At 47.7% G+C, this 12,775-nt stretch overlaps 1 protein-coding gene and 1 long non-coding RNA gene across 4 annotated transcripts in view; one reads left to right on the top strand and one right to left on the bottom strand.

The window, feature by feature from the left end:
• Actn1 (actinin, alpha 1) overlaps positions 1 to 6,079 on the top strand; it is a 94,936-nt gene extending 88,857 nt beyond the window's left edge. The window contains exons 18-22 of one of the 3 annotated variants that reach the window (XM_087554882.1): positions 942 to 1,088; positions 2,047 to 2,127; positions 2,568 to 2,633; positions 3,781 to 3,939; positions 5,164 to 6,072. In XM_087554882.1, the coding sequence (XP_087411008.1) occupies positions 942 to 1,088; positions 2,047 to 2,127; positions 2,568 to 2,633; positions 3,781 to 3,939; positions 5,164 to 5,322 (612 nt within the window). In that variant the 3' untranslated portion in view covers positions 5,323 to 6,072. 3 annotated transcript variants of the gene reach the window in all.
• LOC120103564 (uncharacterized) lies at positions 3,499 to 4,639 on the bottom strand. Its single transcript, XR_015623164.1, has 2 exons — positions 4,559 to 4,639; positions 3,499 to 4,173 (listed from the first exon to the last, which is right to left on the bottom strand). It is a non-coding gene; the product is annotated as an uncharacterized LOC120103564 (long non-coding RNA).
• Positions 6,080 to 12,775: the final 6,696 nt, after the last annotated feature.

Genomic DNA, 12,775 nt, shown 5'->3' with positions numbered 1-12,775 from the left:
AGGCCTGGCCTGCGTCTCTGGAAGGAAGCCTGGGGCTCTTCCTATCCTCCTTGGGGTAGCATCTCCCACTGAATCAGGCTATAGGAGGAGCGAGCTCTCTACCCCTGAAACTCTGCACCTTCAGTTTGCAAGTACCTTCTGGATGCCTGAGAACTTGTTGCAAGGGTACACATCTGGTCCCTAGCTGGAACTTAATGAACCTTAATTTTTAACAAGCACTCGCCAGTGATTCTGATGCTAGTGGGCTCAAGACCTCACTGGCTTAGGTACCTGCTTCCTAAATGATGTTAGCTCTTCATCCCTTAACCACAGGGTATGTTCTGAGGTTTGCCTTGTTAAGTGGTCTCCTTGTTGTTCAAATATCAGAGTGTGTTTTCACTGGCTGCAGTATAACTAACTATGCAGTCAGGGAGACCACCATGGTGTATTTGGCTTGTCGTTGACCAGAAGGCCATTATGTAGTGCCACCGGGGCATTCTGTTTTGGTTTCTTTTGTTGTTGATTTTTTTTTTTAGCTTTTCCCACCACAAGAGCTAGCTTCCTCCACTAGCAGAGTTCAATAGCAAATCTGGGTCTTGTTGCTCTTTGGGCAAAGGCCTGTTCCTTCCAGCCTCCTGCAGGCCTTCCATCCTGGCAGGGTGTGCTGTGTCCCTCCTGATGCTGATACAATAACTCCAGATAGAAGATCAAGTTAACTGTTTTGGTCTTTTATTTTATGGCTATGAGTATTTTGCCTGAGTGAATGTCTGTGCACTGCGTCTGTTCCTGGTGTTCGAGAAGGCCTGGAATTAGAATGATAGATGGTTGAGAGCCTGGGTCCTCTGGAAGAGCAACAAATGCTCTTAACCACCATTTTTGAGTTGGGAGGAGGAATCGTTAGTGGGACAGCCTGGAGCCCAGGCCTGCCGTTCCTTTCTGATGGGCTCATTGCTTGCCCCTAGCACATCCGTGTGGGCTGGGAGCAGCTGCTCACCACCATTGCCAGGACCATCAATGAAGTGGAGAACCAGATCTTGACCCGGGATGCCAAAGGCATCAGCCAGGAACAGATGAACGAATTCCGAGCCTCCTTCAACCACTTTGACCGGGTGAGAGCCCCAATCCTTGCTCACCTAGAGTGACCTCCAACCCCCGACCCAGAGCCCTGGAGGGCATCGCCCAGGGCATGAGCCTGCTCCTTGGGTAGGTGAGGAGGAGAGAGAGGAAGAAACTGATAACAGCCTGCCCTGACTCAGTATACCCCACAGAGCCAGGCTTCCTGAGCTGACCTTGGAAATCCCACTTTGCCCCGTAAACCTTCACAGCATTCCTAGAGAGAATGCTAATGTTGTAGGTGAAAAGAGGAAGCTCCTCTTCATTCTCCACTCTGTGTCTCCTGTGAGAGAAATCAACCCCTGGAAACGAGGCTGCTGGAGCCACAAGTAAAGCCCTGTGCCTGTGGCTATGGGGACTGTCCCTTACCTCTGCCTTGGGACAAAGGGACAAAAAGAGACTCTGCCCCTACCCAGGCTGCCTTTGGGACCCGCTATTGGGGACATTAGAGTCCACTCTCCTGGATTCTCATATCAGCTTCAGGACAGGCTGCACATTCCCGGTGCTCTGAGCTTGGGGATAGCCACAAGGGAGGTTGGGCATGAGGTCAGGTGCTCTCCACCACCCTGCCTGCTTCACTGCCCTCCAGGGACCTGGCGAGGTGTGGGGGGAGGGTTCTGGGAGACATCAGGTAACCTGGGGCACTTCTGGGAGCTTCTCACCCTTGTGGCTCATCATGTTCCCCCCTCCAGCCCTGCTTTCCCAAGCAGGACTGTGTGTGCCAGGGACAGGGCGCCCCTCTGGAACCTTGTCTGTGTGTCTAACTGTGTGCACTTTTATTTCCCCTCTCCCCCCCCCTTCCCCTCCACCCTCTCCATCCGCATGCCTTTGTCCCTGTGTCTCCCCACACACACCACCTTCCACCCCGGGGCATGGCCCACCCTCCCCACCCCCCTCACGGCCTCCTCTTCCCTGGCACCGCATGGCTCGCTGCCTGGCGCACCACGGCCCCAGGATCACTCCGGCACGTTGGGTCCCGAAGAGTTCAAAGCCTGCCTCATCAGCTTGGGTTATGATATTGGCAACGACCCCCAGGTACTCGCCTCCTGCATGGAGCACGCTCAAGGGTGGCCTCTGGGGCGAGAAATAACTCATTTCTCCTTTTTTTCTTCTCTCTTCTGTCTGAATTCTCCCTGTCTCCCTTCCTGTGGGCCATGGGGCTCATCCTCTCCTGCTCTCCCTGCCTGCCCCCTGTCGGGTTCCTCTGACTTCTGACCTCTGACTTCGGCTATCTTTCCTGGGAACCTGCTTGGGTATCCGCCTCCTCTCCCTCGTCACATCTCACCTGTGGACTGGTCTTCTGCATTTCTTTGCTCTGACCTCCTTCAACATGTTCCTCCTACATTCTTCGGCTCCTCCTAATCTTCACACCATAAACCGGGCCCTTCCTCTTTCTGCTGTCCTCCTGGCCTCTGCCTGGGCCCTCCTCCTCCCACCTGTCTGTCCCTCCTGTGTCTTGGCACCACTGCCCACAGAAGAAGACGGGCATGATGGACACGGATGATTTCCGCGCCTGCCTTATCTCCATGGGTTACAACATGGTAATGTAAACCCCATCCTCCACCTGCCAGGCTTTCTCTTGCCCTGGCCTGGAGGCAGCCACCTGACTGGAGAAGCTAAGTCTTAGAAATGGTGGACGAAGGCTCTTAGGTTAGAACTGCCCTCCTCAGGGGGAGTCTCATCGCCATCCTTGGGGAAAGTGGCACCTGAAAAATAGCCCACCCGTGGCATCAGGGTGTGGCTGGGAAGCTTGGCCTCCTCCTCATGGTCTCTGACCAGTTTATCTTATGGTACATACTGTGGAAAAAGGGCTTTTTCACCCCCACAGTGGACACCAGCTATGGACAGCCAACCCCAAGGCTTATGGAGTGATAATTCTGCTTTGTCCCATATGAGAATGGAAGTTTATACTTCTGCCCAGATAACAGCTCCATCCAGACCACTCTTGGCCCAGGCCTCTCTCTAGTCTTGTTCTGTCCCCTCTGTATCCGGCTTTCTGAGCAGGATAGGACCTTAGCTGGACAGAAGGGTGTCCATTGAACCGAGTACAGAGCCCATGGGATGCCCAGCAGGGTTAAAGGCTAGACCAGAAGTATACTCAGTAAATCACATTGCCATCCAGGTCTTGTGGTCTCAGATGAAGTGAGGAAGCCTCATGAAGTGGTTGTAAGAGTTAAATAAAGTGATTTCGAGTACTGTGCACACGTCTGGCACAGTGTTAGGGAAACAGCAAATGTTGGAGCCAAACTGCCTGAGCCTTAATCCCAGCTCCCTACCTACTGGCTGTGTGACCTTGGGCAAGTCACTTAGCCTGTGTGGGCCTCAGATTTCCCATGCAATGGAACACTATGATTGTATTCAGTTGCGATGACAAGATGAATTTAGAATAGTAGATGGCATATAATACATGTTGTGTGGGTGTTAGCCATTGTTCATTTTATTGTCATTATAATTAATACTGCCATCATTTCCTATAAAGGAAACCAAGGGCACTGCAGGGGGTTGGGGGGTTGGAAATCCTGAAAATCCCAACTATTGAGTCACGTTCATACCCTGGGGCAACCCAAGCCAGATCAGAGGTCTGTTGTGCCCTCCTGTTCCAACCATAGGCTACTTAGGGCTGGACGTACACCTGAGACACCCAGTAGGCCACTAGGGTGACAGGTGTGCGTTGGCTGTTTCCTCTAGGGAGAGGCAGAATTTGCCCGGATCATGAGCATTGTAGACCCCAACCGCTTGGGGGTAGTGACATTCCAGGCCTTCATCGACTTCATGTCCCGAGAGACGGCTGACACAGATACAGCGGATCAGGTCATGGCTTCCTTCAAGATCCTGGCTGGAGATAAGGTGGGTCTCCTGTGGTTCAGGCACCATTTGGACTCCAATCTGTTGGTCACGGGGCTAGGATATGAGCATCTCAGTCATTCCTCTCAGGGTCCCATTGGCCTTGCTGTGCATCTCTGCCCATTAGGACATGGTATAGGTTTTGCAAGGAACCCAGCAGCAAGTCAGCAAAAGCACGTGTGTTGAAGGGGAGGCGAATGTAGAGTCGCTGGAGTATGTAGGATCCTAAGAAGCCATCTAGTTGAGATGAATAAATTTGTAAAAAGCTCAGAAAGAAGAAGTGGTCACCCTGACTTTTGCAGTGAACAGAGGGCAGCCCCATTTCTTCCTCACACTGGGTCCCCAGGTCTCCTGGTTGAAGAGTTTGGAGGTATAAAGTCTTTGGTGAGTCCTAGAGCAGTAACCTAATGCTGTGACCCTTCAATATAGTTCCTCACATTGTGGTGACACTCCAACCATAAAATTATTTCGTTGCTACTTCATAACTGCAATTTTGCTTCTGTTATGAATTGTAATGTAGATATCTGATATGCAACCACTGTGAAAAGGCCATTTGACCCTCAGGTTAGAACCACTGCCCTAGACTTTTCAGCTCCTAAAAACAGCCACTTCGATGACTTACCCAGTGGGGGAAGGAAAGGAAACCCAGAGGCCCAGACTGGCTGAGATGTGTGGCGTGGCCCATAGATGTGACGCCTAAAATAGACATTCAATTTACTCTCACAATTAGACACGGTGGGAGGTCTCTAGAGAAGCCAGTTGTGTGAATGTGTAAAGCTCCTGGGAACAATACTTGTCCCACCAACTGACCTGTTGACACTGAGCCAGCACGTAGTTACAATATACCAGTAGGATGAATGAAAAGAGTCTGAGTAAAATAGGATTAGAAGGAAGTTGAAGTAGATACTAAAATGAAAAACATGACGTGTTTATAACAAATACATCTGACATATAATTTGTAAATATATAATATGCACTTAAAATATATATGTACATACATATAGATGTCTGTGTTCTATGTATGCATGCATGTATTATGCGGATCAAGTAGAGCTAGGAGAGGAAAAACACAGGTACCTAACCTTACTGGCAAGCTTATGACCTAATCGTGCCAGTGCCGCGTTGCTGAACATGACTGGCAAGTTTACGACCTAATAGTTGCGGCAATGCCGTATTGCTTTCCGGCCACTGCCGAGCTTTGCGACCCTGACCATGCTTTCTCCGCAGAATTACATCACCGGGGATGAGCTGCGCCGCGAGCTGCCACCTGACCAAGCCGAGTACTGCATCGCGAGAATGGCCCCCTACGCGGGCCCTGACTCCGTGCCGGGTGCTCTAGACTACATGTCCTTCTCCACGGCGCTGTACGGCGAGAGTGACCTCTAACCCACCCCTGCCTCCCCCCACCCTGGCCTTCTGCGCGTGCGCCCCACCCTGCTCCTGCTCCGCCCAGTATGGCTGTCTGCGTTTGGTTTCAGCTCAGCCACCAAGGGGACAGAGCTCCGACCCAGGCGGCACCGAGCCTCCCTACCCGCAAAGTGACAGTTTACAAAATTATTTTCTGCAAAAAAGGAAAAAAAAAGTTACATTTAAAAAAAAGTTTAAAAAGAAAAAAAAAAACAAAAAACTACATATTTTATTATAGAAAAAAAGTATTTTTTTCTCCACCAGTCTTAAATGGAAAAGAGGAAAAATTAACTATTTGCACCGAAATGTTTTTGTTGTGACATAGGAAAATAACCAAGCACAAAGTTATATTCCATTCTTTTTACTGAATTTTTTTCCTTCTACCTGTTCCATCTGCTGTGTTCATTTCTCTAATTTCATGTCCACTTGGGGGTGGGGTAGGTGGGTACTCTTGTCAGAGGCACACTGGTGCATGTGTGTTTGCTCGCTCACTTGTCCATGAGAATATTTTATGATATTAAAGAAAACCTTTTGAAATGGCTGCTTTTCAAAGAAGATAATTCATGGCTTCTCATTTTTAAGTCTCCTCAAAAGTGTCGCTGGCCTGTTTTATGACTGCAGTGTTGTTATTGTTTTTTTTTAAATTCTGAATATTGCCTATTAAAGATAGGAGAAACTTGGAGATTATGATGTTGCTTGGCACAGACTGTATTAAAACAACACTCCCACGAGATTACTTTGCGTGTTCCTTTTGCTGATTTCCAGAAATGGGGGCTGGGTTGTATCAAGAATGTTGTGTGGTACCCGTATCTCCCCGCCTCTAGATTTCGAGCCTGGTATGGTCAGTCTTTCTTCTTTATTTTGAAGAGGAAAAGATGGTCTCCTCAGTGTACTGGGGGTTGAAAGGTCACGAGTACATGAGGCTCCCCTGGTAAAAAGCCCCAACTTTGTTTCCTGTAACATCTGCAACTTCTCTGTGACCCCAACCATTTTGTTTTTGCTGCAGGGGACAGCTTAAATTGTGTCAGGGTATACAATTCTTTCCCATAGAGGGCTGAGGCTTGGTGGCAGGGTATACAATGAGCATACGCCAGGCCCATTTTCTTTTCACCGATTTCCAGAAGTGAATTCAATCCCTAAAGACCCCAAAATGTACCACAGATAGTAGCTGTTGGTCATTGACAGTGCAGATTGCCAGCACTCCCCCCATATCCAAACATACGTGATGATAAGCTCTAACTTATCATTTATTGTCTAAGATATAGACAATGTGGTGGCGGTGGTGCTGGGAGCCTGTTGTCAGAAGTCCCAAGGCTTCAGAGCAGTGCAAGCATGATCATGGTTAAAATAACTTCTCAGGTATTTATATAGATGTTTGGGAGTTCTGCCTGGAGTCAGTTTTTTTTTTTAAACCTTTTCCAGATGTCTTAGGCTTTTAATTTTTTTTATTAATTTTTATTTATATGAGTACAGTGTAGCTGTTTTGAGATGCACCAGAAGAAAGAGGGCATCAGATCCCATTACAGATGTGGTTGCTGGGATTTGAACTCAGGACCTCTGGAAAAGCAGTCAGTGCTCTTAACCACTGAGCTATCTCTCCAGCCCCTGGAGTCGGTTTTAAAATCCGTGGCTGGGCCTCCTAAAAAATGGTGGCTGGCTCTCTGCCACACTCTCATTCATTAAGTGCTGCTGTTATAAACATGATGGTGGCGTGTGGAGAACACTAGTCCACACGTGTGCTGGCTGTGGCCAATCTCACTTTAAAGATTCTGTGCCGTTGGAAGAATCACTTACAGGGGTTGGGGATTTAGCTCAGTGGTAGAGCGCTTGCCTAGGAAGCGCAAGGCCCTGGGTTCGGTCCCCAGCTCCGAAAAAAAAGAACCAAAAAAAAAAAAAAAAAAAAAAAAAGAATCACTTACACGTAGGCCAGTGGGTAGGCCCCTGCGGCAAAGCCTGAGGTCCTGAGTTTGATCCCTGGGACCTACATGGGAAAGAGAACCAGCCATCAGAACTTTCTGGGCTGAGCTAGAGAAGTCTGTGGTGAAACCTTGTAGGGATTGGTTCAGGGTACATTCTGGGGCTCTCAACCTGGGGAATTGGCCCCTGAGCTACTGAGGATACTAGGTGAGGGATTGGCACTTGCCTTGGGAACTTTCTGTGTTTACCATGGAACAATGGGAAGCTCGGAAGATAATGAGTATCTCTATATGGAGAAAGTCACAGAAGTAGGCTGATCCTGGTTTCTAAACCTTGAGCTGGCAGACAAACTTGTTCTTAGCTATTTATATGCAAATTAGCTAAAGGTACGTATAGGTGGTCAGGGTTTTCAGACCCAGGGTATAGGCATTTTGATGCTCCAGTTTCTGAAGTTGTGGTTAGTCTATGTCCTTAGCAGTGCTTAAAAAATATTTTTTAAGCATTTGTTTACCTGGGGTAGGGGTCATGTGTGTACATCCTGTGATTCAGAAGGTCACAGGATGACTTGGAGTTGGCTTCCTTCCACCATGTGGGTTCCAGGGATCAAACTCAGATTACCAAACTTGATGGCAAGAGCTTTACCTGGTGGATGGTTCTTCTTAAGTGTTTATTTTTAACAATCTCATAAGTCGTTTGAACAAAAGTGTGCCCCCCACCCCCACCAAGTTATCCCACAAATTAGGTTTTAGTCTATTGAGGATAAAGGTTCTCTTTCAGTGCTGAGCATGGATCCCAGGGCCTTGTGTGAATCAGACAAGCACTCCACCACTGAGTTAGCTTCTCCCCTTATTTAAAACAGGCATTTAAGGCCATCGTACACATCTTGTGGGTTGTTTTTTTTTTTTTAATCATTTGTTCATCTTAACTGATTTAGTTCCTCCCCCAAAACAACCCCACTGGCAAACCTCATTAAACTCCTCTGAACACTTTAAACCATAATTACAAGTTTTAATGGTTTTCCCCGGGATATTAGACTCCTGAGACATCTTGCTGAGCACAAAACAACTGAAACTGTTATAAATATCATAAATCAATTCCTGTGAGCAATCTAATGCTGTTTGACTAGCTGATCCCCTCCCACGGCCCAAATTAAAATCACGTGCCTGACTTAGTCACACATTTTAGACTAAAACCACAAAACCAATCCGTGGCAGCCTCTTTTGCTCATTTGTGACAGTTGGTCATGTTGAGGACAAGTCAAACACCAGCGCTTCAGTCGTACCTGTTTGTTATTTATTTTAGATTCAAAGTCCTTGCTACGTTTCCACCTTTGAAGTTGTTCCATCATATCACATGGACTTTGTAAACAGGCATGTGCCAACCATCTTCAGCTCTGTTTCACTTAAGGTCGCTCAAGGTGAACCCCATCTCTTAATAGAAGCTGTCTGCCTGTCACCAGGTGGTCCAGCCTGCCTTTTATCACTTGTCTGTAGACATTTATTGTATTTTATTCTTGGTCAGTATTCCAGCTTACTCTAAATGCTTGGATGGAATCCCCTTCTATGACCCAGCTAACAGCTTCCTCTACCTATGGGAAGCATCTCTTTCCTGCCTGTGTAGAAGACACGTTTTAACTTTACATCTTCTCCATCCTACCTCTCTGGGGACCGTTGACAGCCCCACAAGGCTGGTCTGTGGATACGAGCTTCTTTCTGACTCGACAGCACCTTTGAAATCGCTAATGACTAGTCTGAGCATCCGGGCTGACTCAGTGCTGTTTCCATTGCTAGACCATCTCTAATTTTCCCTCTGGGCACAAACTCAGTAGTAGCCAGAGTACAGTCACTTGGCTAGTAAGTACGGAGCATGTTAGCCAGCTTTCTATCCGTGTGATGAAATACACGGGGAGTAATCTGTAAGAGATGCTTGACTCATGCCTCTGGGGGTTTCAATCCATACTTGGCCCTGTTGCCTCTTGGCCTGTAGCAAGGCATCATGGTGGGGAGCATATCCTGAGGAGGTGCATGCTACTGCAGCCAGGCAGCAGAGGTTTCCTTCTACAAGGCTCCACTTCTTAAGGATCCAACCATTTCCCCACAGCAGCCCAGGCTGAATCAGGGCCATCAATACATGGCCTTTAGGGGACATTTCTGATCTAAACCCACAGCACCAGGATGGAGAGTGGCAGCTTCTTCAGAGAGTGAAAGGAGGCATTGGGCGTGCTACCAGTTCCACCTTTTCTTGTAACCACAGGTGGGGGAAGCTACCACCTAAAAAGAGAAGAGGCATAGAGACACAACTGTCAACACAAGGGAAACTTTTGTCAATAACATGGACTAGCCAGCCAGCTCAACCATACATGGTAGGCTTCAGAATGTCACAGGATGCAGGAGTTAGAAGAGTAGGCTCAAGTAGGACCAGACACAGGGTCTGGGAAACCCTGAGGCCTGCTTTCTCTTGCTGTTGGCCTGTCCCACTTTCTGTGCTCGTGGGGGACAGGCTCACCCCACAGAAGCTAGTGCCAATCCCAAGTTTCCAGAACACGCTTGGTCTGACCTGTTGGATGACACTGTTGCTCATTGGTTAGGGAGGGTACCATCCTCGCTCTAAGGGGACCTCGTCAGAGCTATTTCAGTCCATCAGTTTCCCATTTTGTCGGCTCTGAAACTGAGGCACAACTCATGATCAGTCTCCCCAGATGCCTCAGTAAGACATACATCACCGCCAGCACTTGCAAGTGGACACCCGGTAAGAACAGGGCCCTAGACAACCTGCTGACTGCACACGCAGCTCTGGAGAGGAAGGTGTGTGGACGACAGCACTCCAAGACCAACAGGGTTGAGCTCTGAGCTTGATGGCATGGTAATGGTTAATGACACACACACTGAAACAGGTCAAAACCAGGCCCGATGATACGCGTCGAACAGACACAGGTGAATACATGAATAAAACTCTAAAGATGGAAACATCCTGTGGCAGTTTAACCAGCTACACTTTCTTTTGTCTTTTGAGACAGGGTCTCATGTGACACAGGCTGGCCTTGAATTTGCTAACAGGTTGGGGGAGTTACTCCTGGCCTCTACAGGAGGTCACCCTCATAAATAAAAAAGGGAAATTTAAAATCAACTCTGCAGTGTTAGTACATGCCTTTAATCCCAGCAACTGAGAGGCAGAGGCAGGCAGATCTCCAGGTTGGAGGCTAGCCTGGTCTACAGAGTGAGTTTTCAGGACAGCCAGGGCTACACAGAGAGACCCTGACTCAAAAAGAAAAAAAAATCCAAATAAATAAACAAGAACCAATTTTTAAGAAAGTTAGAATTAGAATCCTGTGCTGGAGAGATGGCTCAGCGGTTAAGAGCAGTGACTGCTCTTCCAGAGGTCCTGAGTTCAATTCCCAGCAACCACACGGTGGCTCACAACTATCTGTAGTGAGATCTGATGCCCTCTTCTAGTGTGTCCGAAGACAGGGACAGTGTACTTGTATATAATAAATAAATAAATCTTAAAAAAAAAAAAAGCTAGAATCCTGGCATCTCAGGAGGCAGAAGCAGCCTGGTTTTTAGGGCCAGCCCAATCTACATAGCCAGTTCTGTGCGAGCTAGAGCTGCATAGTGAGACCCTGTATAAAAACACAAAAAACAACCAAACAAACAATACATCCAATAACAGTATAGAACATGAGGATATCGGGGTGTAGGGGGACCCCACCCTCTCAGAGGAGAATAGGAGGAGAAGCTGTGGGAGGGGGAGATAGGGGGCATTAATATGGATATAAAATGAATAAAAAGATTTTATGTATATGAGTCTTTTGGGTGTGTGTGGTGTGGTGTGTGTGGGGGGGTGTGGTGTGTGGTATGTGTGGTGTGTGTGTGTGTGTGTGTGTGTGTGTGTGTGTGTGTGTGTACCCATGGGAGCCAGAAGAGGGCACTGTAACTCTCTGCACCTGGAGTTACAGATAGTTGTGAGCCACCATCTGGGTGCTGGGAAACTGAACCCAGGTAATCCACAAGAACAAACGGCTGAGCCATCTCTCCATCCCCTGGACTATTTTTTAACCACAAATTAACTTCAACATTTTATTATACACTTTGCTCTTCTGAGATAGAGTCTCATGTGGCACAAGCTATCCTTAAGTTTACTGTATAGGTGAGGAGCCTCGAACTCCTAATACTGCTGCCTCTATTTCCAAAATGCTACAGTATGTGCTACCACACCAGGCTTAACATATACTTCCTTGTTATCCCTTGTTGGCAACTTTCATTCCGGATCATGCTGTCTTAACTGGAAGTCCCCTTGAGTTCTGCTTTCCCGACAACATAAGAGGTTTGCTAACTAACTCGGGAGTTGACGTCTGCACGCCATTTTAAAAGATGGTATGTGACAGATGTGGGAGCACAGACTTGAAATTCCACTACTCGGGAAGCAGAAGCTGAAACAGGAGGAATGGTAGTTTGAGGCCAGCCTAGGCCGCATAACAAGAAAGCATTTCAAAGGCCCAATTCCTATGCCCCTCCCCAAAGTCTTGTGAAAACTTAAGGAGCCAGGTATGTAGCGCATCCCAGTAGTCCCAAGGTGCTCGGAGGAGGCTGAGAAAGGCGGAGCATCATGAGTTCAGGACAAACGGCACAGGAAACAGGCGTAGAGAACCCCAGGCTCAGCCTAGCTCTATGAAGAAGACGCTGTTGCATCAATGGTTTTTATCCGAGATGAACCGCTTGGATACCTAAGTTCATGAAGGTCAGTACAAAGACATCTCGGCTCATGCTAAAATTTAGGCAGTCTGCATCTCAAGTGCCAGAGGGCACTTGACAGTTGGGCCGCACAATCAGTGGCTCCTCCCTCTAGAGATCTAAGTGACTAAGAGAGCATGCTCGGCTCCTCCCAGCTTATGGGGTTGGTCCCGGCTTGGTCAACCTGTTTCCCTGGTGATTTGGACTCATCAAACTCAAGAGTCTTAACAAAGCCAATAAGGCAAACGGGAGAATGAGAGCTGAAAAAACTCTTGGGCCATAGTGATGGCAGTAATTTCATAAAATTATACACTTCATAAGGACAAAGTTAAGGCCTGGAACTTGGTAACGCAACAGCAAAGCAAACAAACAAAAAAAACCCAGCTCTTCAAATGGAAAATGTCCCAACAGGATTCTGAATTTCATGAGTCCAGTGTGTTGAAGCACTTAACTAGGCCTGCTCCTTATCTTGGAAGTTACTGGTATCACCTTCCCGCACCCCACCATGTCTGCACCCCACCATGTCTGTAGGAGACCTTCCTAATTGAAGTTTATGTGGATTTCAAACACTCATACCCAAAAGGCCTACTCAGAGTCATAAGGAGATAGGAGAAGGAAGCGGGACACATGCAATAATACAAAACCCAGGGCTTATGGTTAATTTGGTACCTTGTTTGGGAATTAGAATGGCTCTTCTTGCCGATCCAGAATATTTTGTCTATGAGAAGACCTGCAGGACTCTACCGAAGGCAAATTTTTACTTGGTAAAGGGAGAGGGGGAGGGG

Source organism: Rattus norvegicus, chromosome 6, assembly GCF_021556685.1.
Source record: "Rattus norvegicus strain SHRSP/BbbUtx chromosome 6, alternate assembly SHRSP_T2T, whole genome shotgun sequence".
Classification (NCBI taxonomy): Eukaryota; Metazoa; Chordata; class Mammalia; order Rodentia; family Muridae; genus Rattus; species Rattus norvegicus.
Note: the sequence above shows the minus strand (reverse complement) of the source record. Positions and strands in the feature narration are given on the sequence as shown.